We start from the raw sequence: 23,557 nt of genomic DNA, 5'->3' as shown, positions 1-23,557 counted from the left end.
ACGCACACACACGCCAACGAGAATAAATAAATAAAATACATTTTTGTCGGGTCTTTAAATTAAAAGTTTGTGGAGTGACATAAATACGGGACGTCCCTCTGCCCCGCGGGGGGGGCCGGGGGGGCCCCACTGCCCGGAGTTTGGCCGCCACGGGGGCGAGCGCTGGGGCAGGGGGGGCTCAAAGCACTTGGCAGGCAGTGACACCGAGTCCCCCCCCCCGAAAAAAAGGGGGAAACTGAGGCACACGTGGGTGGCGGCTTGGCAGCGGCAGAGCTGGGTGCCCCCAAGCCCCCCGACCCGGGCTGGTGGTCTGGGTAAGGCAGTGACCCCGGGGACCCCCAGGAATGGGGGTGGGGGGCAAGGGGCTGCCCAAAAGTGGGACAAGCCCCGTCCCGCGGTGAGGGCTGGACATGGGGGTGTCCCCAGGCCACCCTGGTGTGGTCACCCCGCAGAGCTGGGGGGGCACAGGGGACGCCCCGGGGCGGGCACAGGACAAGGCAGTGCCCCGGGGTGCGGGAGGGCGGGGACGGACAGAGGCTCACGGACAGACGGACAGACGGACACGGCTGGACAGGGCGAGCGTGGACAGGCACGGCGGGGGGGGGGGGGTTGAAACGGGAAGGGAGGGGGGGCTGGGGAAGGGGGGGGCCGGGACCTGGCGGTGCCAGGACAGCACGACCCCCCCAGCAGGCCAGGGCTGGGCAGCTGTTAGCACAGGTTAGACCCCCAAAACTGGCTCAGATTCACCCCCCACCCCCCAATTCAGGCAGAGCCCCTCCAAGGCAAACACATGCAGACCGCCCCCCCCCCCCCCCTCGGGCAGGCAGCACCTCGGGGGGCACAGCCTGGGGCAGCGGGGAGCCCCCAGAGCCCTGCACACACACGCATGCACCCCCCGGCAGGGCGGGGGGCTGTGGGGGCAGTGCCAGGGCACTGCCGGGCTGGGGGGCAGCTGGCGGGGACCCCCCCACGGCCACGGCCAGCTCCGGGGACCCCGCAGCCGAGAGCACCATGGAGAAGCGGGGGGCACCCAGCGGGCAGGGCTGGCGAGGGGGGCACGGCCCCCACCCCGCGCCTGGGGGACGGGGACACGCCGGGTCCCCTTTGGTCACTTGCTGTCCCTGGCGGGCAGGGAGGGCCCGAGGCACCGCGCGATGCTGGGGGGCTGCGGCAGGGGGAGACCCCTCCTCAGCCGAGAGCGGGGCAGGGGGAGCCCCTGGGGCACTGCTGGCCGGGCACGAAGGGGGGGCACGAAGGCAACCAGCGGGGCTGGCCCGCACCCCAAAACCAGCGCTGCCCGCACCCCCTCATCCTAACGCATGTAAACGTCCCGGCCCCAGCCCTCGCCATCGCTCTGGCCCAGGGGCTCCTGGCCCTTGGCTCGGCCCCGCAGCCCGGGCTCGGCCCCGTCCCAGGAGCCGGGCGGGGGCTGCGGTCCGGCCCCGGGGGTGCCCGGCGGCTCCTCCTCGACGGGATCCATCTCGATGTCCATGCAGCAGGAATCGCCGGGCTCCGAGTCCCGGCTGCCCGGAGCCTCCGAGTCGAAGGTGTCCTGGCGGGCCAGGCTGCGGGGGCCCGGGCGGGAGGGCGGCGGGGGGACCCTGCCCTGCCCGCGGCCCCCCGAGTCCCCCGGGCCCTGCCGGAGGCGGCCGTGCTCCCCCTCCGGGTGCGGAGCCTGGGTGCGAGAAGCGAGCACACCATGCGGGGATGGACGGGCTGGGGTCACTCGGGGGGCGTTAGTGGGGGGTTAGTGGGGGACACACGCTCCTGGCCAGCCTCTGGTGGGTGACACGATGGCAGCGGGGCGGGGAATGGGGAGGGGGAGCAGCACGGGGGAGGGGGATGGAGCACCAGCAAGTCAGGCTCACTGGGAGATTTAGCGACAGACAACACAGGACACGTGTCCCCTCTCTGTCCCCTGTCTGTCCCCAGCCCCGGGGGGGGCTGCAGGAGCCCCGGCTCACACGGTGGGATGGGGCTGTGCCCCCCACCCAACCCAACCAGGGACACCCCCAAACCCTCTCCCCCAGCACGGCTCCCCCAGAGGTGTGGGAAAGGGGTCTGGAAGGCACAGGGTGGGTCTTGAAAGGGGCCGATCCTGGGGGTCCCCAATCTCCAGGGCAGCTCCAGGAGGAGGCACCGACTCCCAGGAGACCCCAAATGTGGGGCTGGCAGCAGTCCCAGGCAGGGAGAGATCCCCGGGATGGCCCCAATCCAGGAACGGGAGCAGCTCCCTGGGGTGACCCCAATGCCAGGAACAGTCCCTGCAGTCCCCCTGGGTGGGGCACAGGTTCCCAAAGGAACAATCCCAGGGCTGGTCCCACTCCTGGGGGGCTCTGCTTCCCCATGGTGACCCCAATCCCATGGGCTGCCCTGATCCCAGGGTCCCCAGGGCAGGTGACCCCACACCTGGGGATCACAGTCCCATGGGGTGACCCTAACCCCAGGGGTGGCCCCAATCCCAGGGTGGAGAGTCTGATTGTCCCAGGACAGGTGACCTCAGGGACAATCCCACACCTGGGGAGGGCCACATTCCCCTGAGGTGACCCTGATCCCAGGGAAGGTGACCTCAGGGACAATCCCACAACTGGGGAGGGCCACATTGCCCTGAGGTGACCCTGATCCCAGGGAAGGTGACCTCAGGGACAATCCCACACCTGGGGAAGGCCACATTCCTCTGGAGTCACCCCGATCCCAGGACCAGGGACAATCCCACACCTGAAAAGGGTCATATTCCTCTGGAGTCACCCTGATCCCAGGACAGGTGACCTCGGGGACAATCCCACACCTGTGAAGGGTCACATTCCCCTGAGGTGACCCCGATCCCAGGACAGGTGACCTCAGGGACAATCCCACACCTGTGGGGGGCTGTGACTCCCCAGGCTGTCCCTGATCCCAGGACAGGTGACCTCAGGGACAATCCCACACCTCAGGAGGGCTGTGACTCCCCAGGCTGTCCCTGATCCCAGGACAGGTGACCTCAGGGACAATCCCACACCTATGGGGGGCTGTGACTCCCCAGGCTGTCCCTGATCCCAGGACAGGTGACCCCAGGGACAATCCCACACCTCAGAGTGGCTGTGACTCCCCAGCCGTCCCCGATCCCAGGGATCTCCCGAGGGCTGCGGGGTGTCCCCGCTGTCCCGTGTCCCGCTGTCCCCGGTGTCCCCAGCGTCCCCGCCGCCACCTCACAGCGCGTGCTCCTCCAGGGGGGCTCCGGGGGGGCTGGGGGTGGCCTGGCGGCCCCAGAGGTTGAGGTTCCTGCGCAGGGAGGTGAGCACCTGTACCTGGAGGTTGGAGACAGGCGCGGGGCTGGCGGCCAGCGCGGCCGTGGCCATGGTGCGGCTCAGCAGCGGGTTCGGGGGGTTGCTGCTGGGCGGGTGTGTGGCCTTCCAGTAGGCCTCCAGGTACTCGGCCAGGTGCTCGCAGGCCTCCTCCAGCTGGTTCTCGTCCAGCACGATGTCGAACATCTCCTGGGGAAGGGACCGGTGCGAGGTGGGGCGGGGCGGGGACAGCGGGGCGGGGCGGGGACAGCGGGGCTGAGTCTATGGGACAGGGAGGGGACAATGGGACAGAGCCTATGGGACAGGGAGGGGACAATGGGACAGAGCCTATGGGACAGGGAGGGGACAATGGGACAGAGCCTATGGGGCAGGGCAGGGACAGTGGGACAGAGCCTATGGGACAGGGTGGGGACAATGGGACAGAGCCTATGGGGCAGGGCAGGGACAGTGGGACAGAGCCTATGGGACAGGGTGGGGACAATGGGACAGAGCCTATGGGGCAGGGCAGGGACAGTGGGACAGAGCCTATGGGACAGGGTGGGGACAATGGGACAGAGCCTATGGGGCAGGGCAGGGACAGTGGGACAGAGCCTATGGGACAGGGAGGGGACAATGGGACAGAGCCTATGGGGCAGGGCAGGGACAGTGGGACAGAGCCTATGGGACAGGGCAGGGACAGTGGGACAGAGAGGGGACAATGGGACAGGGCAGGGACAGTGGGGCAGAACCTATGGGACAGGGTAGGGACAATGGGACAAGGAGGGACAGGTGGATATGGGTTGGGAATAATGGGACAGGGTGGAGCCTTATGGGACAGGATGGGGACAATGGGACAGAGAGGGATACCTGGATATGAAGCTGAACCTATGGGACAGGGAGGGGACAATAGGACAGGGTGGGGACAATGGGGCAGGGTGGGGACAATGGGGCAATGTGGGGACAATGGGGCAGAGCCTATGGGACAGGGTGGGGACAATGGGGCAGGGTAGGGTACCTGGATATGGGGCAGAACTTATGAGACAGGGTGGAGCCTTATGGGACAGAGAGGGGACAATGGGACAGGGAGGGGCAGCTGGACGTGGGGTGGGGACAGTGGGACAGGGAGGGGCAGCTGGATATGGGGCAGAACCTATGGGACAGGCCGGGGACAATGGGACAGGGCAGGATCTCTGGGACAGGTCAGGGACAGTTGGACAGGGTGGGGTCAGTCTGTGTGGCACCACGGTGACCAGGGCACACTCACAGGTGGGCACTGTGCCAGCTTGTCCGAGGCCACCATCTGCACGTTGAGGTGCTTGGCCTGGGACTTCCCCCTGGACTTCACCAGCCTCTGCAGCACCTGGGCAGGAGGGGACAGCACGGGGTGGCCGTGGGGACACTGCCCGGTGTCCCCAGGGAGGGGCTGGCAGTGCCCCCCCGGGCTCACACCCACCTTGGGGGAGGTGATTTTGATGTAGACGATGATGGGGGCCAGCGAGGTCTTGGCCAGCTGGGCAGGGTGGTTGATGGTGTCGGCGTCCAGGGCCACCAACTGCAGCGTCCGGGCCAGCTCAAAGATCCGCTCGGTCTCGCTCTGCACCTCGGCTGGGAGGGGACACGGGGACAGCGTGAGGGAGGGCAGGGACACGGGACAGCGTGGGGAGGGGCTGGGTGAAGGATTTTTCTGACTTAGAGGCATTTTAAAACTTTTATTTTCAGTCTCATGTGAAGGGTGGGACAATGCAGGTGCTGTAATTCGTGTTAGCACAGTTAGAAGCTAATCTATTTAGTTGGTTTTTAACTATTTCCTAATATTTAGGAAATTTATTAACTATTATCTAATATTCAGGAAATTTATTAACTATTTCCTAATATTTAGGATATTTATTAGCTATTTCCTATTTTATTAACTATTTCTTAATTACAGCACACTGCAAGTGTTCCTTGGCCCATAAGGTTTTGCCACATTTTGCTGCAAATGCCTTGAAGGCAATCCTTTAGAATTACCCCTCTTGGGTCCTAATCTAAAGGATCTTTCAATAAAATATATATATTCTATATATCTCTAAAGGTATATAGAATATATGTACATATGTTCATATTTATACCAATACATATTCATATTGATGTATGTTCATATAGAATAAATAAACATATATATATTAGAATATATATATATATATATCTCTATGTACCTATATATAAATATATCTATAGCTATATTTGGATATATGTTGATATATATTTGAAATAGATACATATATATTCAATAAAAATATTTAATATATATGTAGATATATAGATATAAAAAATATAACATATATATAAAATCTAGATATATAGATATATATTATAAATATCTATATAATATAGATATAGATAGATATCTATATATAGATATTTCTCTATATCTATACTATATATAGATATATATTCATATATATATCCAATATATATAATATATAGATCTATATATAGATATAGATCTATCAGTATGTATCAATATATATCAATATAAATATATCAATATATATCTATATATTCATATAGATATATATAATATATATTAATATATATTAATTATATATCTCTATATACCTATATATCAATAAATAGATATCTAATATCTATATAAATCTCTATATATTGATATACATTCAATATAGATATATATTTATATTCACTACTAATATATATAGATATATATATCTATATCAATCTATTTATATAAATAAATAAATAAATAAACATATATCTATATATCAATATTAATCTTTTTTATATATAAATACATATTCGTATTTATATATCTAGATATAAATATCAATCTATTTATATATAAAAATACATATCCATATTTTTATATATATATCTATATATAAATACTAATATATTTATATATAAAAATACATATTCATATTTATATATCTAGATACATACTGATATATATATATTCTAGATAGACAGATTCAATATAAATATCTATATATAGATAAAATTTATATATATATATCCATATATGCTATATATATATACACAGAGATATATATAACTATATATAAATTTATATTTATATTTATATTTCTAGTTATAGTTATAGTTAGTTATAGTTATATAGTTATAGTTATATATACATTTTGTATTTTATATTTATATTTATAGATATATTTACAGATATATATGTCGATATAGATATATTTATAGATATAGATAAAGATATAGAAATAGATATCGATATCAATATGTAGATAATCCATACAGATCTATACATTAACATTTCTCCCCAGTCCCCATTATTTTTGAGGCCACCTCCCAAGTGCCACAGCACCGGGGACAGCAGCAGGACGGGGCTGGGGACAATGCAGGGCTGGGGACACCCGAGGCTCGGCCCCCTCGGTGTCACCGCGGCAGGGAGGTGGCACCTGCACATCCCCCCCACCCCAAACCACACCCACCCCCACGGGGGGGTCACAGGTGCCACCGAGGTGTCCCCAAGCCCCAGAGCGTGTCCCTGAGGCCAGCAGGGTGGGGGGACAGGGCGGGCCCTGTACGTACCCAGGACATCTGGAGCGGGAGCGGGGGAGGAAGGAGGCAGCGCGGGGAGGAGGAACCGAGAGGAGAGAAATGGGAACAAAAACAACAGAGACCGTGAAAGAGGAGGAGGATGGGGAGGAGGAAGAGGAGAAGGATGATGGGGAGGAGGAGGATGATGGGGAGGAGGAAGAGGAGGAGGAGGTGGAGGAGGAGGATGGGGAGGAGGAAAAGGATGGGGGCGAGGAATGAGGATGAGAAGGAAGAAGGAGGAAGAGGATGGGGAGGAGGAGGAAGGAGGATGAGGAGGAAGAAGGAGGAAGAGGATGGGGAGGAGGAGGAATGAGGATGAGGAGGAAGAAGGAGGAAGAAGATGGGGAGGAGGAGGAAGGAGGAGGAAGGAGGAGGAAGGAGGAGGAAGGAGGAGGATGATGATGATGATGAGGAGGAAGGAGGAAGGAGGAGGAGGATGATGATGATGAGGAGGAAGGAGGAGGAGGAGGATTCTGAGGAGAAGGGAGGAGGAGGATGATGATGATGAGGAGGGAGGAGAGGAGGATGTTGAGGAGGAAGGAGGAGGATGATGAGGAGGAAGGAGGATGATGATGAGGAGGGAGGAGGAGGATGATGAGGAGGAAGGAGGAGGATGATGAGGAAGAGGGAGGAGGAGGAGGATTCTGAGGAGAAGGGAGGAGGAGGATGATGATGATGACGAGGGAGGAGAGGAGGATGATGAGGAGGAAGGAGGAGGAGGATGATGAGGGGGAGCACAGGGTCAGTCACCCCCACCCAGGAGCGGGCTGAGCCCCCCAGGCTGGGCTGGGTGATTGATACAGAGGGAGGCTTGGGGGGGTCCCGCGGGTTGGGGGGGGGGTCTGGGGGATTTGGGGGGTGCCAGGGGGGCTTTGGGGGGTCCGGGGGGGGGCGGTACCCAGGCTGGAGCGGGTGCTGGAGCGCTCGATGATGGTGTGCTTGCTGGGGTTGTTGAGCACGGAGCGCTTGGCCAGGGAGATGTCAGCTGTGACCCGCGTGATGGAGATCCTGGGGACACAGAGGGGACACCCCACATCCACGGTCACCCCACAGCCACCCCCGGGACACCACTGTCACCCCACAGCCACCCCCGGGACACCAGTGCCACCCCCAGACCCCAGTGTCACCCCACAGCCACCCCCGGGACCCCAGTGTCACCCCACAGCCACCCCCGGGACACCACTGTCACCCCACAGCCACCCCCGGGACACCAGTGTCACCCCACAGCCACCACCGGGACACCAGTGCCACCCCCAGACCCCACTGTCACCCCCAGACCCCACTGTCACCCCCGTGCTGACATCCCACACCCAGCTCCTCTATGGATTTAGGGGCCCCACATGGATTTAGGGGTCCCCTCTATGGGCCCAGGGGTCCCTCCATGGGTTTAGGGGTCCCCTTGTGGGTTTGGGGGCCCCCACGTGGATTTAGGGGTCCCTCCTATGGGTTTAAGGGTCCCCTCAGGGGCTCAGGGGTCCCTCTGTGGGTTTAGGGTGCCCACATGGATTTAGGGGTCCCTCTATGGACTCAGGGGTCCTCTCAGGGGTTCAGGGGTCCCTCTATGGATTTAGGGATCCCTCTATGGATTTAGGGGTCCCTCTGTGGATTTAGGGGCCCCTCTATGGGGTTAGAGGTCCCCTTGTGGGTTTAGGGGTTCCACTATGGGATTAAGGGTCCCCCACATGGATTTAGGGGTCCCTCTATAGGTTTAGGTGCCCCCACATGGATTATGGGGTCCCCTCAGGGGCTCAGGGGTCCCACATGGATTTAGGGGTCCCACATGGATTACGGGGTCCCTCTATGGGGTTAGGGGTCCCCTCGGGGGTTCAGGGGTCCCTCTATGGATTTAGGGGTCCCTCCATGGACTCAGGGGTCCCTCCATGGATTTAGGGGTCCCACATGGATTTAGGGGTCCCGCACAGATTATGGGGTCCCTCCATGGGCTCGGGGGTCCCACACGGATTTAGGGGTCCCTCCATGGGCTCAGGGGTCCCTCCATGGGCTCGGGGGTCCCGGCCGTGCCCCCTCACCGGCCATCGAAGCGATGCTTCAGGAAGTCGAACAGCGCCTTCTGCATCATGTCCGTCACCTGGGGAGGGACACGGGGACAGCAGGGACACGGGGACAATGCAGGGCTGGGGTCCCCCGAGCCCCCCGAGCGCCCCCCAAGCCCCTGCTCACCTCGTAGCCCTTCAGGGAGGGCCCCACGAGGATGATGGGGCGCATGGAGGGCACCACGTCGTACGGGGGCACGTGCTCGGTCTGGGGACACAGCCGGGTGTCACCGGGCCACCGGGGGACACGGGGCACCCCTGGGGGTGGCTCCGGGGTGTTTTGGGGGGGCTGCAAGCGGGGGGGGGCACCTCCCTCCCCCTCCCACCGGGGTCCTGGCGCTACTCACCGACTTCTGCTTCTGCTTGGCTGCGTCCCGGGGCAGAGACACACAAGGCAAAGGCAAAGGCAAAGGCAAAGGCAAAGGCATGCGTGTTACCGCGGGCACGGGGACACGGGGGACACCCGGGGACACGTGCGTGACCTCCCAAGGGTGACCCAGGGACACCTGTGTGACCCAGGGACACGGGTGTGACACCCTTGGGGGTGAGCCAGGGACGCAGGTATGATCCAGGGACACATGTGTGACCTCTGGGGTGAGCCAGGGACACAGGTGTGACCCAGGGACACGGGTGTGACCTCTGGGGTGACCCAGGGACACGTGTGACCTCTGGGGTGAGCCAGGGACACAGGTGTGACCCAGGGACACGGGTGTGACCTCTGGGGTGAGCCAGGGACACGTATGTGTGACCTGCAGGATGACCCAGTGACACCTGTGTGACCTGGAGGGTGACCCAGGGACACCTGTGTGACTCAGGGACACAGGTGTGACACCCCAGGGGAGAGCCAGGGACATGTGTGTGACCTCTGGAGTGAGCCAGGGACACCTGTGTGACCCAGGGACCTGGGTGTGACCTTCCAGGGGTGACCCAGTGACACGTGTGTGACCTGCAGGGTGACCCAGTGACACGTGTGTGACCCAGGGACCCGTGTGTGACACCCCTGGGGGTGAGCCAGGGACATGTGTGTGATCCAGAGGTGACCCAGGACACAGGTGTGACCCCCAGGGTTGAGCCATGGACACACGTGTGACCTGCAGAGTGACCCAGTGACACCTGTGTGACCCAGGGACCTGGGTGTGACACCCCCAAGGGTGACCTAGTGACACATGTGTGACACCCTCAAGGGTGACCCAGTGACACCTGTGTGACCCAGGGACCCGGGTGTGACCCCCCCAGGGTTGAGCCACGGACACACCAGTGACACATTGTGACCTTCCTGGGGGTGACCCAGAGACATGTGTGACCCTCCGAGACACCCCAAAGACACGAGTGTGACCTGGAATGTGACACATGGGTGACCTAGCAGCGACCCAGAGGTGATGCAAGGGACAGGTGTGTGACCCAGGGGACACTCGTGTGACCCAGAGGTGACCCAGGGGACATGCATGTCACACACAGGGTGCCCAAAGGACACGTGTGTGACCCAAGGGGTGCCCAGGTGACACCTGTGTGACCGGGGGGGCCCTGGGGACAGTGACACAGCAGCACTGTCCCCTCTGGGTGCCAGGGGGGCTCTGCAGGCCGGTTCACCCCTGCAGACCCCCCCGTCCCGTGGGTTGGTAGCGCCCAAACACCCCCCCCCAAGCTTATGCCCGGCGTGGGGGGGCGGGGGAGGAATGGTCCATTCTCAGCTGCGGGGGGGTGACACACCGGCCGTGCTGGAACACACCATGCGCACACTGCGGGGGGGCAACCGGGAGGGGGGGCACGGCCTGGTCCATTCCATGGACGGGGGGGGAAATCACAGCCATGGACTGATCCATCCCATGGGTCATGGGGGAATATCAGCGTGGATGGATTGATGGATGCAACCCACGGATCACAGGGGGAGCACAGCACGGACTGATCCATCCCATTGACAGTGGGGGGGTCAGCCATGGACTGATCCATCCCATTGACAGTGGGGGGGTCAGCCATGGACTGATCCATCCCATTGACAGTGGGGGGGGGGTCAGCCATGGACTGATCCATCCCATTGACAGTGGGGGGGGGTCAGTCATGGACTGATCCATCCCATTGACAGTGGGGGGGGGTCAGCCATGGACTGATCCATCCCATTGACAATGGGGGGGTCAGCCACAGACTGATCCATCCTGTTGACATCACAGGAGGGATGCAGCCACGGACTGATCCATCCCATTGACAACGGGGTGGGGGGTGTCAGCCATGGACTGATCCATCCCACGGCCCATGGTGGGGGTCAGCCATGGCCTGATCCATCCCATTGACATCACGGGGGGGGGTCAGCCACGGCCTGATCCATCCCATTGACAGCAGGAGGAGTCAGCCCCGCACTGTCCCGGGTGCAGGGCTCATCCCGTGCTGCAGCCCTGGGGCCGTGCGTGGCCCCCAGCCCCGTGGGTGCCCCCGTGGGTGCCCCCAGCCCCGTGGGTGCCTGGTGGGTGCCCCCAGCCCCCCGGCAGTGTTAGGGCAGGCAGCGGGTGCAGCAGGCGGGGCGGGGGCCGTTACCTTCCTAAAGAAGGGGATGCGCTTGCTGTGGGCGGGGGGGGTGGTGACACTGCTCACGCTACTCTTAGGGGAGCGCTGCGCCTCCAGGGCCTCCTCCTCCTCCTCCTCTAACTCATCGGGGTCAAAGGCAAAGCTGGCCATGTCCAGGCCACCTGGGGACCGCCGGAGCCGCGGGGACGGCGGGGAGAGAAGAAGAGCGACAATGGCGATGGAAGACAGCACCAATGGAGATGGGGAGGCTGGGAAGGGCGGGAGAGGAGAAGCAGAGGGGTCCCGCGGGAAATGGGGGCGCCCTGCCTGCACCCGTGGGGGGCTGGGGAGGGACCCCCACGCTGGAGCTGCCGGGGGGGGGGTGGGGACCCCCAGGACACTCTTACCGCTGGCGGGGGGGGTGGGGCGGCGTGTCCCTGTCACCACATCGCCCAGGCTGGAGCTGGAGTTGTCACCCGATTTGCTGCGTGGGAGAAGCACAGAGAGAGCGGTGAGGGCGGGATGGGGAGGGGTCCGGGGAGAGCTGAGAGCGGAGGGGGGGGGGTCGGGGGGAGCCCCACCTCGAGCTCAGGCGGTTCTGCCTCATCTTCTGCTCCTGCAGCAGCCTCATGTTCTCCAGCTTGACGGGGCTGGGGATGAAGCCCACCTCGCAGCCCTCCTTCACCAGCCGCCCGATCCACCAGTCGTTGTTGTACTTCTGCTCCAGGCAGGGGGGGGAAAAACACCTTGAACCCCCCCCCACGCCCACCCCAGCGCTGCCCCCAGCTCCCCCCGGGCCTCTCCCACCTCCTTGATGTGCAGGAAGTCCTTGGGCTCGAAGCAGATGGCCATGCCCTGCACGGGCACGTCGTCCCCGGCTGACGGGTTGTAGCCCACGTTGGTGCGGACGGCGAACGCCACCGGCTTGGTCTGCACGGGGTGGGACAGACGGACGGACAGCGCTCGGCAGCTCCTCCCCAGCCCCGCCGCGGGGAGATGGCACCCCGAAAATGGGGAGATTTCACCCCAAAATGGGGAGATTCCATCCCAAAATGGGGCGATCCCACCCTCTGCCACCCCAAAACCGGGGAGATGCCACCCCAAAATGGGGAGATTTCACCCCAAAATGGGGAGATTTCACCCCAAAATGGGGCGATCCCACCCTCTGCCACCCCAAAACCGGGGAGATGCCACCCCAAAATGGGGAGACTCCAACTTCTGCCACCCCAAAATGGGGAGATGCCACCCTCTGCCACTCCAAAACAGAGAGATCCTACCCCAAAAACGGAGATCTCACCCTCTCCCACCCCAAAACAGGGAGATTCCACCCCAAAACAAGAAAATCCCAACCTCTGCCACCTCAAAACGGGGAGATTCCACCCCCAAACGGGGAGATGCCACCCTCTGCCACGCCAAAATGGGGAGATCCCATCCTCTGCCACCCCAAAACAGGGAGATCCCACCCCCTCACCCCATCCCAGCCAGGCAGGTGCAGCTCCCAGTTCCTCCCAGTAAACCCCACTGCCTTCCCAGTGCCCCTGGGGGCCGGGACACGGCAGGGCTGGGGGGCAGGGGGCACCGGGGGGGTCCCTGTGCCAGGGCTGGGGGTGCGGGGGGGTCCATCCCGGCTCTCCCACCTTGGCTTTCTCCAGCTGAGCCATGGCCTGGCGCTCGGCCTCCCTGCGCAGCGCCTCCCTGTCCTCCTCCAGCGACACATCCGAGTCCGAGGGGCGGCTGGTGTAGGACTCAGCCGAGCCCTGCGCGGTGGGGAGGGGGCTCAGCCCAGCCTGTGCCCCCCAGGACGGCGAGCCCAGCCCAAATTCCAGCCCTCTGGTCCCTCTGCACGCTCTCACTGTGCCGGTGCCCATCGCTGTGGCCACTGGGAGCCACCTTGGTCCTGCACGGAGCCACCTCGGGGCAGTCCAGGGCCGCCTAGAGCCACCCTGGTGCCACCTGGTGCTGCCCAGTGCCACCCTGGTCCTGCCTAAAGTCACTCAGGGCTGCCTGGTGCTGCCCAGTGCCACCCTGGTCCTGCCTAGAGCCCCCCGGGGCTGCCCGGTGCCACCCAGAGACACCTCTGTGCTGCCTGAAGCCACCTCGGTGCCACCTTGATCCAGCCTAGAGTCACCCTGGTGCTACCCTGGAGCCCCAAGTGCTGCCTGGAGCCACCCCCGTGCTGCCCAGTGCCACCTTGGAACCACCCTGGTCCTGCTCGGTGCCACCCGGTGCTGCCCAGAGTCACCCAGTGCCACCCCAGTGCCACCCTGGTCCTACCCAAAGCCACCCCAGTGCCACCCTGGAGTTCCCGGTGCCACCCCAGGGCTGCCTGAAGCCACCCGGGGCTGCCCAGAGCCATCCTGATCCTGCCTAGAGCCACCCCGGTGCCACCATGGAGTTCCCAGTGCCACTCCAGTGCTGCCTGGAGCCACCCCGATGCCACCCTGTTCCTGCCTAGAGCCACCCCGGTGCCACCGCGGCGGGGTCACGGCAGGAGAGGGACACACGGCAGCTGTCGCCACCGCTCCGGCGGGAACGTGACACCGGCCCCGCTCCCGTCCCGCTGCCCGGGGCCTCTCCGGGACCCTGGAGGGCAGCGGGGACCCCCCCCAGAGTGTCCCTCCGAGTGTCCCCCCCGGGTGTCCCCCCCGAGTGTCCCCAGGTGTGGGACAGGGCGCTCTGGGGGGACCCGGGGGTGGCATCGGGGACCCCCTGCTCCTCCCCACCCCCAGAGGGACAGCGGGGACACCCCAGGGAAGCGGTGGGTGACATGTGGGACACCCCCCCACCCCCCACCCCGAGCCCCCGGGGGCTGCAGGACCCCCCCAGCCCTGATTTGTCACCCCAAATTTGGGGGTCACCCCTTTGCACAGCCCGGGGGGGATGGGACCCCTCCCCAAAACCCATGGTGGGGACACCCCTCTCCCTCCCGCCCCACGGAGGGGACACTGGGGGGGTCACCCCGCCCCGCAGACCCCCCAAATCTCGCGGAGGAGCCGAGGGGACCCCGCGCTGGGGGCACAGCGGGCGGAGGGTCCTGGGGGCTGCGGGGCCGGGGGGGGGTCGCTCACCGGGGCAGCCGGGGGGTCTTTGCCGGGGACCTCCATGGTGGCGGGGCCGGGGGGAGCGGGGCGGGGGCAGGGCCGGCCGCGGGGGGGGGTCAGGTTTCACCCGGGTAAATTTAGCCCGGGTGCCGGGCAGGGGGTGGGGGCTCAAAGAGGGGGGGCCCTGCCAAGCCCCAATTTTGGTGCCAGCTGCGGGATGGCAGGGCTGTGCCCCCCCCCCCATTGGCACCCCAAAAAGGGGCAGGGGACCCCTGGGGGGCTGCGATTTGAGGGGGGGGGTCCCTCCAACAGCCAGGGCTGAGCACAGAAAGGGGGAGGGCACGGCCAGGCCTGGCTCGGTGCGACCCCCCCTCAGTTCTCGGGGCACAAAGGAGCGCGGGGACCCCCCAGAGAGCGCCGGGACCCCCCCGCACCTGGCGGACGAAGCTGTTGGAGGTGGTGTCCGAGGAGGTGCTGCCGTCCGAGCGCTTGAAGCGGCTCTTGCGCCGGCTGTACTTGCCCTGGGGACAGGGGAGGGGGCGACAGGGGAGCGCTGGACCCCCCCCGAAACTCCCCCAAAACTCGGGGGGCAGCTCTGCACCCCCCCCAGCCCCCGCGGCCGGGGATGCTCCAACCCCTTCCACCCCCGCCCTGCAGCTGAACCCCGCTCGGGGGGGTCGGGATGGGGATGGGGGCGCCCCTCCCCCGGTATTGGGGGGCTGCGACCCCGCACCCGCTCAGGCCCCACCGTGTCGGGGTTGGGGTCGCAGCCCCCCCAAACTCCAGCTCCCCCCATTTCAACCAGAGCCCAACAGCCCCCCCGGGAAGGGGGGTGACACCACGCCCCCCTCCACCACCCCAGTGCCCGAGACCCCCCACCAGCGTGGGAACCCACCCTCACGGGACCCCCCCTCCCTCCTGCTGGGATCTCGGGGTGTCCCAGTGCCCCCCATGCCCTTTGGGGGGTAAAAGGGGGCTAAACGCTGGGGGGAGGGGGATGTCACCCCCCCAGTGTCCCCAAGGGACAGCTGGGCCCAGCTGCCACCCCTGGGGGTGGGGGGGTCCCCATGCTGGGTGTTTGTCGGTGCAGGACCCCCCCAGTGCCACCCACAGTGCTGAGGTTCCCCAAAAACTGTCACCCCACCCCAAAAACTGTCACCCCACCCCAAAACCTGTCACCTCACCCCAAAAACTGTCACAGCCCCCCTCCCTAAATTGGTGGTCCCCAAGAGCACGGGGGGGGGTCTGTCCCCAGTGTCCCCCACCCCTCTGGGACCACGAGGGGACTGTCCCTGCTCCCCCCCCCAAACCAGAGGGGACAAACCGAGGGAAGGTGGGGGGGGGGAGCACCCCAAGAGTTTTCCCAATTCCCAAAACTTTCCCTTTGGGCACAACACCCCCCCCCAAAAAAACCCCAAACCTGCCAAACTGGGGCGGGGGGGGTGCGTGGATCTGGGGTCTCTCCCAAGGACACCCCCTTTATTTTTGGGTGCTGGGGGGGGGGGGCGGGACCCCATAATCAATGTAGGGATTTGGGGTGGGGGGGGGAAGGGCTGAACCCCACCTCCCACCCCCAGGGCGGAATTCCATGGGATGCCCCCCCCTCCCCCGCCCCCGCCGTGCCCGGCGGGGGTGCGGGCGATGCTGGCACCCCCAAAAAGCCGCGGGGGTGTCACCTGGAGGGCGGCGTTGTCCAAGACGTCCATCTGGATGTCCTGCGAGGAGCTGTAGGGGGTCCGCGCCATGCCGCCTTCCCGCACCATGGAAGCGCCGGGCTCGGCGGGATTTTGGGATTTTTGGGATGGCTGGGTGGGTGGGAAGCACACACAGCGCACAGAGGAAGATGATGACGATGACGATGAAGCTCAGGCCTGGCCCCCGCGGTGACGGAGGAGGAGGAGGAGGAGGAGGAGGAGGAAGGAGGAGTGGGGATGGCGCAGGGTGGGGGGGGACGAGGGATGGGCGGTCGCTCCCGCACCGCCTTCCCGGGGGGATGGGGGATGCGGGAATGCGCCCCCCGCCCCCCCAGCTCGATCCCACAGTGGGGGTGCTGAGGGTGCCCCCCCCAATGCCCGCCCCCCTCCCCATCCCCTTCCCGAGCCCCCCCGAGCGGAGGTGGAGGGGGTCGGAGCATCCCCGGCAGTTTTAGGGGGAGTTTTGGGGGGTCCAGCGCTCTCCTCTCGCCCCCTCCCCTATCCCCAGGTGCAAGAGGGTGCCCCCTCCCCAAATTGGTAGGGGGCACCTTCCAGCACCCTCTTGTTCCTGCCTGGGGTCTCTGTCCCCCCCACCCCCAAATTTTTGGGGTCCCCCCGCCGCGCTTTAGGGCTCGGGGGGACCCCAAAAATAAGCGGGGGTGGGGGGGACAGAGACCCCAGGCAGGAGCAGCCCCCATCCCCATCCCGAATCCAGCGCTCCCTCGGGACGAGGCTGCCCCAAAAATCCGCCTTTTCCCCCCAAAACCTCCGCTGGGTGAGCACAGGGAGGGACCCCCACACCCCTCTGGTTGTCCTGGCAGTGTCCCCTGCCCCCCAGGGCAGCACCCTGGGGACAATCCCCCCCTCCCTGGGGACAATCCCCCCCTCCTTGGGGACAATCCCCCCCTCCCCAGCCCCCCGGGATGGAGGGGCCGATCCCCCCCTGTCCCCAGCCGAGTCCCCCCGCTGTGTCACCTCCCTCCGGCTGTCGGAAAGTTCCCAATCCCTCCGCGCCCACCCCCAGGAGGGGATTTTCCTGTCCCCATCCCGGCTCCAGGGACAGCTGGCAGAGAATTTTCCACCCTCCAGCAGCAGCTGAGGGGGGGCTCCGGGTCACCCCAGGGACCCCAACCCGGACTCCCCATGCCTGGAAAAGCCAAGCCTGCACCCCTGGATGGAGATGAAACCCCTGGGGAGGTCTCTGAGGGTGTTTTTGGGGGGCTCCGGGTCACCCCAGGGACCCCAACCCGGACCCTGCTCTCCTGGATGAGATTAAATCTCTGGGGGTGTTTTATGGGGGGGCTCCGGGTCATCCCAGGGACCCCAACCCTGACTCCCCATGCCTGGAAAAGCCAACCCTGCTCCCCTGGATGGAGATGAAACCCCCGGGGGGGCTCTGGGGGTGTTTTTTGGGGGGCTCTTCCAGCCGCGATGGTGCCCGGGGGTGGAGGCGGGCACCATCGCCTGGCACTGCGTGGGGAGATTGGCACAATCACGGCATCTCCTCCTCCTCGCTGCCGCCTCCCCGGGCACCCCCTCTGCTCCCGGGAGGAGCTCCACGAACCTGGAACCACGGAAATTCCCAGGAATCCAAAAATAAAAAAAAAAAAGGACGGGAATACTCCTCGGAACCCCCCGAGAACGCAGCAGCAGCAGCATCCTTACCTGAAACCCCTCAAATTCGGGCTCAGCTGCTTTTCCTCCTCCTGGGATCCTTGGGAAGCACGAGGTGGCACTTCCCGAGGGCTCGGTGGCACTTCCCGAGGGCTCGGTGGCACTTCCCGAGGGCTCGGTGGCACCGCTGTCCCCGGCATTGTCCCGTCCCCGTGCGGGGACACCCGGTGCCAGCAATTCCCGCCCCGGGAGGCTCCGGGCTGGGCTGTTTGTTGAAGGAAAAGGATGAGGCAGTTGGGAAACAGCGAGAGCCTGTGTTTATCCGTGTTTTTTCTGGGAAAACGAACCAAAAATCTGGCGGCAGCAGCTCCTCGAGCCCGCGCCATATGGCGGCTCTGCCACATCGCCGGGAGGCGGCAGCGACCCCGAACCGGGGGGAACCGCGGGGTTTTGGGGGAGATTCGGGGGATTTTGGGGGTAATCAGGGGATTTTGGGGCATAATCGGGTGATTTTGGGGGACTACCAGGCGAATTCAGGGGGTAATCAGGTGATTTTGGAGGGTAATCAGATGAATTTGGGGGATAACCAGGTGATTTCAGGAGATAACCAGGTGATTTTTGGGGTTCACCAAGTGATTTCAGGGGATAACCAAGCGATTTTTGGGGATAATCAAGTGATTTTGGGGGGTAACCACATGATTTCAGGGGATAACCCGATGATTTCAAGGTTCACCAGGTGATTTTGGGGGCATAACCAGTTGATTTTGAGGGTTCACCAGTTCATTTTGGGGGTAATCAGGTGATTTTCAGGGACAACCAGGTGATCTTTGTGGCTCACCAGGTGATTTTGGGGATAACCAGGTGATGTGGGGGGTTTACCAGGTGATTCAGGTATAATCAGGTGATTTCAGGGAATAACTAGGTGATTCTGGGAGTTCGCCAGGCAAATTCAGGGGTTCGCCAGGTGATTTTGGGGACAACCAGGTGATTTTGGGGTATGACCAAGTGATTTTGGGGAGTAAGCAGGTGATTTCAGAGGTAACCAGGTGATTTTGGGGGTTCACCAGGCGAATTCAGGGGGTAACCAGGTGATTTCAAGGTTCACTAGGTGATTTTGGGCTCCCAGCACGATCCCAAAGCAGATTCAGGTCTCCCAGTACAGACCAGTCTAGGCAAATCACAGGACCAGTGCTCCCAGTATGGGCCAGACCAGTCACTGGACAGGTCCAGTTCTGTCAGGAAGAGCTGAGGCGAGCCCTGAACCCTTTGCCCTGCACTTCCCACGCCGCCAGCGGGGCAGAGACATCCCCTAATCCCATTTTAATCCCATCCCAGTCCATCCCAGTGCTCCCAGTTCATACCAGCGCTCCCTCCACGTGCCACCCCGTCCACACCGCGCATGCGCGGCCCCCGCCCAGCCCTTCCCGCCACGCACGCGCGGGCTGTACCATTCTATTTCAGCCGAGGGGGGAGCCGGGCAGTACCCATTCCTCTCCCACGCGTTCCGCGTGGGTCTTGGTCTTTCAGATAAGCGACCACGCGTGACTTTATCGCGTTTGATCTTTTTTGGCGTTTCGGGCTGCGGCGAGGCCGCGGGGACGGGCGCGGGGGGGAAGGTGGGGTGGTACGTGCCGCACGCAGGGGGCGGGGTCAGCGCCGCCGCTGCGTCTCTCCGGCGCCGGCGCCGCCGCCACCATGAGGTGGGAGCGGGGCCGCGTCCCCTGCTCGGGGGATAACGGGGGTCGGGAGGCACCGGGGAGGGCCGGAGGGGAGCGGGGGAGCGTTCTCAGAATGGGGGTGGCGGCTGGGCCGTGCTGGATGACGGCCCCGGACGCTGTGAGGCGGCCGCGGCCTCCTGAGGCCTGGCGGGAAGATGGCGGAGGGGCGCCATGGCCGCGCTGAGGGCCGGGGGGGCGTGAGTGGGGTCTGGGGGGCTGAGCGGGGTGGGGGCGGTGGTCTGGGGCTCTGCGGACCTTGGATGCGCCCCTTGGAGCAGCGCGGGGTGTTTGGGGAACTGGGGCTGGGAACCTGAGGGGGGTGAGGAGGGGTCTGAGGGGTGTGAGGGTCCGTCAGGGGTCTCAGAGGGTGGCGAGGGGTGATGCGGGACCTTGAGGTGGTGAGGGGTATCCTGAGGGTGGGTGAGGGTCTCTTGGTGTTGGTGAGGACCCTCCCAGAGGGGTGCGGGCTCCCCTAGGGGAGGGTGAGGGTCCCTAAAGGGGGAGTCAGGGGTCCCTGAGGTGGCTGTAGGGCCCTTAAAGGGGGGGGGTCAGGGGTCGCTGAGGGGGCTATAGGGTCCCTAAAGGGGGCGTTGTAGGGTCCCTGAGGGGGCTGTAGGGTCCCGCGGTGGGTGCCGACCCCCCGATCCGTGCCCATTTCGCTCCCAGTATGCTCCGGCTCCAGAAGAGGCTGGCCTCCAGCGTCCTGCGCTGCGGGAAGAAGAAGGTGTGGCTCGATCCCAACGAGACCAATGAGATCGCCAATGCCAACTCCCGTACGTGAGGGGCTCTGCGGGAAAGGGATCCTCCAGGAGGGTGGGAACAGAGGTTTGGGGAGCTCGGTAAAGTCATCGAGTCTGGGAAAGATCTCCCAAAAGTATTTGGTTCAAGAATTGGTTTAGGTGAAATTCAACAAATTCTTTGCAGGTTTAAGTAGGAATTTCAGGATTTGAACCGGTGAGGTGCCTGGTGGTTCTGAGATAATCAGTGAGGGAATGGGGATTGTTGGAGGTTCAATGGGAGAAACAGGAGGGAACACAGGGCTGTGAGGGGGGTGGAGACAGGGGTACAGGGGTCTGGGGAGGGGGAGAACAGGGCTGTGAGGAGGGGGAGAACAGGGCTGTGAGGAGGGGGAGAACAGGGCTGTGAGGAGGGAGGGGGAGCACAGAGCTCTGAGGAGGGCACTGCCTTCTCCGTGGTGTTGGGTTCTGTCCCTCCCCGGGGTCGGGGCTGGCCTGGCAGCCACAGGAGGTGCTGGGTGCTCTTGCAGGGCAGCAGATCCGGAAGCTGATCAAGGACGGGCTGATCATCCGCAAGCCCGTGACCGTGCACTCGCGCGCCCGCTGCAGGAAGAACACGCTGGCCCGCAGGAAGGGCCGGCACATGGGCATCGGTGAGGGGGAATGCACAGCTGGGAGAGCCCCTGGGAACGGGGAATGCACATCTGGGAGAGCCCCTGGGAACGGGGACTGCACATCTGGGAGAGCCCCTGGGAACGGGGACTGCACAGCTGGGAGAGCCCCTGGGAACGGGGAATGCACATCTGGGAAAGCCCTGTGCCCCTGGGAATGGGGGGATTGAGTGCCCCATCCCCCTGGGAATGGTGGGATTGAGTGCCCCATCCCCCTGGGAATGGGGGGATTGAGTGCCCCATCCCCCTGGGAATGGGGGGATTGAGTGCCCCATCCCCCTGGGAATGGGGGGATTGAGTGCCCCATCCCCCTGGGAATGGGGGGATTGAGTGCCCCATCCCCTTGGGAATGGGGGGATTGAGTGCCCCATCCCCTTGGGAATGGGGGGATTGAGTGCCCCATCCCCTTGGGAATGGGGGAATGCACATCTGGGAGTGCCGCATCCTCCTGGGGAATGGGGGGATTGTGTGCCCAGTCCCCTTGGGAATGAGGGAATTCCCCACCTCCTGCAGCTGCTGCTCCCTCACCCTGGGGAATTGGGGAATCACCTCCCGGGTTTGGGACACAGGAAACCCCTGGCTTGTGTCCGTGGTTGTTTCTTTGAGCTGAAGGGGAGGATGGAAAGCTTTGGGATGGCTGTGGGGTTGAGCTGGCAGGAATTTGGGCTCCTCCTCACCCCGTTCCCCCGCTCCAGGTAAGAGGAAGGGCACGGCCAACGCCCGCATGCCCGAGAAGGTCACCTGGATGCGGCGCATGCGGATCCTGCGGCGGCTGCTGCGGCGCTACCGCGAGTCCAAGAAGATCGACCGCCACATGTGAGTGCTGTGTGTGCCCCCAGAGCCACAGTGCCACCTGCCCTGGGCATTCCCAGCCCTCTCTGGGCAATCCCAGCCTTGGGAAGGCGGGTTAGGGTCAGGGTTAGGATTAGGGTTAGGCACAGCACACGACCAGTCCTCCCAGTATGGGCCAGACCAGTCCCTGGACAGGTCCAGTTCTGCCAGGAAGGGCTGGGGCGAGCCCTGAATCCTTGGCCCTTCCCACACCACCAGTGGGGTGGGGACATCCCCTAATCCCAGTCCATCCCATCCCAGTCCATCCCATCCCAGTCCGTCCCAGTCAGATGTTGATGTCCCCAGCCCTCTGTGCCCCACAGGTACCACAGCCTGTACCTGAAGGTCAAGGGTAACGTGTTCAAGAACAAGCGGATCCTCATGGAGCACATCCACAAGCTGAAGGCCGACAAAGCCCGCAAGAAGCTCCTGGCGTAAGTCCTGCTCCAGGCAGGAGGGGTTGTCAGGAAGAATTCACCCCCTGTGGGGCATTCCAGGGGGTTCTGGGAGGAATCCATCCCAAACGGGGCAGGGCTGGCTGGCTGGCAGCAGGGAAATGTGGGGGCTGGTGGGGTTTGGGGTTTCACCGAGGTGGGATCTGGGAGATTCCTGATCAGCTGGAGTGGGTGAATGATTGAGCAGGGGAGGGGAGGGATTGCAAAATCCTGCTGTGTCCTTGGGGGGAAAAGCTGAATCTCATCACTCTGGGATTCAGCAGAGACATGTGACCCCAAACAGCTGCTCCTGGGATGGAGTGAATGGAAATCCCCGGGAAATCCCCGGGATCCGGAGGGGTGGTGTGGGACAGCAGGGCCCAGGGACAGGGGACAGGGTGGTGTGGGGCTATGGGACAGGGTGGTGTGGGGTTGTCCTGGGTGTTGTGGGGCCGTTCTGGGAGGCGTGGGGCCGTTGTGGGTCTGTTGTGGGTTCCTCACGGCCCCGACCCCGCAGGGACCAGGCGGAGGCGCGGCGCTCCAAGACCAAGGAGGCGCGGAAGCGCCGGGAGGAGCGGCTGCAGGCCAAGAAGGAGGAGATCATCAAAACCCTGTCCAAGGAGGAGGAGGCCAAGAAGTGACCTGGGGCTGTGCCCTGCCCCGAGCGTGTTTCATCCCCAGGCCTCCAATAAAACATCCCGGACTCTTCCCGCCGAGTCTCCGTGTCTGCTGCAGGGAGGGAACGGGGAATTGCTGGGGATCCCTGAGTGGGACCCTTCCCCACGGGCACAGGGGATCCCCTGAACCCCCCAAAGGCTCAGGAAGGAGCTGGGAGGGCTGGAGCTCGCACTAGGGAACCCCCAGAGCTACGTGCAGACCCCCCAAACTCCCCCAGCAGCTCCTTGTCAGCCCCATCCCGCACTGGGAATGGCTGGACAGACAGACAGACACAGCCTGGATCGGCTCTGCCCCTCACCTGGGGGGGTTCAGTGAGCTGGGGAGGGTCCCCTGCGCCCCTGGAATGGAGCTGAGACCCTCCCAGCTGATCACAGTGAGGGGTCTGTGTGTGACACCCCCCTGCTCTGTGTGACACCCCCTGTGTGACACCCCCTGTGTGTGACACCCCCGTGTCCTGTCGCAGTGTCACCATGAGGAGGGACAGCACCCATAGACCCTCCCCTCCCCTAAACCTGATAACCCTGACACCCAAGTCGGGGACACAGCACCCACCCTGGGGGCTCTGCAAACGCCTTTTTTTTACCCAAAAAGAGCCAAATCTGGCCAAAATTCAAGGGGGGTGGTGACAGGACACACAAGGGGGGGTTCTTGGCTGGGACAAAGGGACTGGGGGAGCCTCTGGTGTCGTCCCCCCCATTGTATTGACAGCAAACGGTGCCCCTCCCTCCCCAGTGTTTACTGTCAATACCCCAAACTGGT

At 62.4% G+C, this 23,557-nt stretch overlaps 2 protein-coding genes across 6 annotated transcripts; one reads left to right on the top strand and one right to left on the bottom strand.

Moving 5' to 3' along the window:
- Positions 1-658: 658 nt before the first annotated feature.
- On the bottom strand, positions 659-19,132 carry CACNB1 (calcium voltage-gated channel auxiliary subunit beta 1). Of its 5 annotated transcripts, none has more exons than XM_059869273.1 (16): positions 19,091-19,132; positions 17,781-17,994; positions 16,098-16,292; positions 14,856-14,942; positions 13,018-13,137; positions 12,188-12,310; positions 11,962-12,098; positions 11,788-11,864; positions 11,411-11,562; positions 9,009-9,089; positions 8,858-8,916; positions 7,726-7,835; positions 4,717-4,868; positions 4,528-4,623; positions 3,288-3,473; positions 659-1,675 (listed from the first exon to the last, which is right to left on the bottom strand). In XM_059869273.1, the coding sequence occupies exons 3-16, from the start codon at positions 16,182-16,184 to the stop codon at positions 1,313-1,315; spliced, it is 1,830 nt and encodes a 609-aa protein (XP_059725256.1). In that variant the 5' UTR covers positions 16,185-16,292; positions 17,781-17,994; positions 19,091-19,132; the 3' UTR covers positions 659-1,312. The 5 variants fall into 5 exon arrangements, with proteins under 5 accessions (XP_059725256.1, XP_059725260.1, XP_059725257.1 ...); XM_059869277.1 differs by having other exon boundaries at positions 16,098-16,226; positions 19,091-19,126; XM_059869274.1 differs by lacking the exons at positions 11,411-11,562; positions 19,091-19,132 and adding an exon at positions 9,229-9,248 and having other exon boundaries at positions 17,781-18,065.
- A 208-nt stretch (positions 19,133-19,340) lies between these two features.
- On the top strand, positions 19,341-22,828 carry RPL19 (ribosomal protein L19). Its single transcript, XM_059869278.1, has 6 exons — positions 19,341-19,429; positions 20,114-20,220; positions 20,715-20,837; positions 21,551-21,671; positions 22,010-22,120; positions 22,638-22,828. The coding sequence occupies exons 1-6, from the start codon at positions 19,425-19,427 to the stop codon at positions 22,759-22,761; spliced, it is 591 nt and encodes a 196-aa protein (XP_059725261.1). The 5' UTR covers positions 19,341-19,424; the 3' UTR covers positions 22,762-22,828.
- The last annotated feature ends 729 nt before the right edge of the window (positions 22,829-23,557 follow it).

The sequence above is a fragment of the Haemorhous mexicanus genome, chromosome 28 (genome assembly GCF_027477595.1).
Source record: "Haemorhous mexicanus isolate bHaeMex1 chromosome 28, bHaeMex1.pri, whole genome shotgun sequence".
NCBI classification, from domain to species: domain Eukaryota; kingdom Metazoa; phylum Chordata; class Aves; order Passeriformes; family Fringillidae; genus Haemorhous; species Haemorhous mexicanus.
This window is presented reverse-complemented; position numbering and strand designations above follow the sequence as displayed.

Coding starts and splice junctions, on each gene's coding strand:
- CACNB1 (XM_059869273.1), bottom strand. CDS start 16,184: ATGGTGCGGGAAGGCGGCATGGCGCGGACCCCCTACAGCTCCTCGCAG. Junction 11,865..11,961: donor CAGAACCGCCTGAGCTCGAG/GTGGGGCTCCCC, acceptor TCTCCCACGCAG/CAAATCGGGTGACAACTCCA. Junction 4,624..4,716: donor TCAAAATCACCTCCCCCAAG/GTGGGTGTGAGC, acceptor CCTCCTGCCCAG/GTGCTGCAGAGGCTGGTGAA.
- RPL19 (XM_059869278.1), top strand. Junction 20,838..21,550: donor GGGCCGGCACATGGGCATCG/GTGAGGGGGAAT, acceptor CCCCCGCTCCAG/GTAAGAGGAAGGGCACGGCC. Junction 21,672..22,009: donor AAGAAGATCGACCGCCACAT/GTGAGTGCTGTG, acceptor TGTGCCCCACAG/GTACCACAGCCTGTACCTGA.